Source organism: Stegastes partitus, unplaced genomic scaffold (genome assembly GCF_000690725.1).
Source record: "Stegastes partitus isolate 25-593 unplaced genomic scaffold, Stegastes_partitus-1.0.2 Scaffold857, whole genome shotgun sequence".
In the NCBI taxonomy this organism is placed as follows: domain Eukaryota; kingdom Metazoa; phylum Chordata; class Actinopteri; family Pomacentridae; genus Stegastes; species Stegastes partitus.
Genome location: NW_007578588.1, coordinates 46,706 through 48,945, shown reverse-complemented (window position 1 = coordinate 48,945; position 2,240 = coordinate 46,706). Strand labels below are relative to the sequence as shown.

The window sequence follows — 2,240 nt, the reverse complement described above, 5'->3', positions numbered from 1 at the left end:
CCTCACCGGGACGCCAACCGGCGACCTTCTAGCTGTGAGGCCACGGTGCTAACCACTGAGACACCTGCAGCCCCATGTTATACTGAAACAGCGAATAAAGCAAGATCATTGTTCGTCTGTGGAACTAATAAGATCGGCCAGAATCATGTAAATGCATGTTGTTGAGAGAAAACAGTGTCTTGAACAAAGATGAATTCAAATGCAGATTCATTGAAAACTAGATTTATTCATGCTGTTATCATCATGGCAGCGTTAATTGTGCTTCTCTTTGATCTGTTCACAGGTTTTCTTTCCCACGCTGCTGCCATGAGTACATCGTGGACGTGGCTTCCTCTCCCTCCTCTGACCACGCTGTGGATCCAGGGCACATATGAGGAAATCTTCATATAGACTCCGTACTTGTGACTGGTGCAGGATTTGTCATGCACCCGCCCCTGGGTTAGTCAGGTCATGGCCTCTCTCGGGCAAAGGGATGGGGGTAATCTTATCACTCATAACCACAGATGCCTTCAGCTGGAGCAGAGCTACATCGTCGTCCCAGTCAGAGCGGTTCTGAAACTGTGGATGGAGAACAACCTGCAGGAGGTGAATGCGACAGTTCTGGTCTTTAATCTGCATTTACATTTTCAGAAAATGCTGCTAACAACAACGTGAATTTCTCCACTGTGAGATAAATAAAGGCATATCTTATCTTATCTTAAAAACATTTAAAAGTGAGCTCCTTAGGATTACATTCAGAAGCTTCAAAAACAGATAGAAGGCAACTGTGAAGTGCATCCAGTGTTTGGATCATACGCTCAGGAAATGCTTCACCATCATTTTGGCTTTTAACCCAATGGAAGGATTATATTTTTTATGTTTTTATTCCTATAGAGATAAAGTCAAGATTATTTCAAAAGACACTGAGGAACACGAGACAGAAATACACATTTTTTATGGATGGTGTTGCAGATATCACAAACAGGTCAAGTTGTTGAGCTAGAAAATATGTCCAATAATGATAAGTTGTGGTTGCTGTTAGAAGTATAATTTTAAGTGGAGAGAAACAGAAAGAAAAATCTTCATGGCACCTGCAGCTCCTCCTTTTTACAATTACACTGAAAGAGTAAATATTTGACATCTTACAGAGATATATATAAATATATATATATATCCAAAGCTTGATATTTATTTAGTTATAGAGTGAAAATAGAAAAAATAATAATATAATAAATGCACATACTTCATGCAATTCCCTGCTGTATATTAGACATCCATGGAAACCTTGAAATATGCTTGAATAAAACGTATGTATATATGTTACTGCTCCTTAATTATTTTGCTCACCTTCTCTACAGCAGCCTCTTCAGAGGGATCCTGAGATTCCCAGGTGCACTTTAGGGAGGACGGGAAGCTTTCGCTCAATGTCCTGTTGACTCTTGCTGACAAAAGGTTTCTTCCAGGCGTCAGAGATGGGAGCACCGCCTGCGTATGCTCCGTCCACAACAGCCTCCCCGAGGTAAACCATCGCCTGCCCGGGCATCCGCCTGGAGCCAAGTGATGCTAACCTCAAGGCTGGGAAATAAATGAAGACATGCTGATTTACTCTTAAACTATGATTTTGGTCTTCATATTTAAAGGACTTTCAGTTTTTTACATAGTCAGATATTGTTGTCTAATGACCTTTAATGTAAATTTGGATAAGTTACTCCAAAACGTGAGCTAGGATGCATTCTCTGTGGTTACAGCTGCTTCACATCACATGTTCTTGGTAAAATCCCACCTGTTGCTGCTGCTGGTAGCCCTGTACTGTTTCCAGCACATGAATGATATTCAGGCAGTACCTCAGTCATGTAAAGTCCCTTCCTATGCCTCCGAGTGCGCCACAAACAGGACTTTCTCCAAGCTACAGTGGGCTCTTTGATTACCTCTATTATCAAACTAAAGTTGGTTCTGACCTCCAAGAACAGGACATGTATGCATTTGGCAAAGCACAAGCCTCTGATGTTCCTATAGACTCTCAACAAGTGTGACTAAACACGTTTTTCATCCTTTTAACTTGCTGTTTGTGAGTGTTCACTTGGTGTGCCATGACTCATCTGGCTTTCTTCTGGTGTTGAAAAAATAGGACAAACTGTTCTCCCTTGATCTCCGTGTAGCTCCTCAACAAATAAAGTTGAACTCGTTCCTTACCAAGATTTCTTGCACACAGATCTTAAGAACATTTAGCTTGAGTTAACTTCTAATAACTTGTTTAACTG

General features: G+C 41.1%; 1 protein-coding gene across 1 annotated transcript; it reads right to left on the bottom strand.

Annotated features, from left to right (window-relative positions):
• Positions 1-227: 227 nt before the first annotated feature.
• hp (haptoglobin) lies at positions 228-1,522 on the bottom strand. The gene is given in 4 exon segments (XM_008293102.1): positions 228-419; positions 451-576; positions 1,327-1,357; positions 1,359-1,522. Coding segments are annotated over 4 exon segments (513 nt in total).
• Between the last annotated feature and the right edge of the window lie 718 nt (positions 1,523-2,240).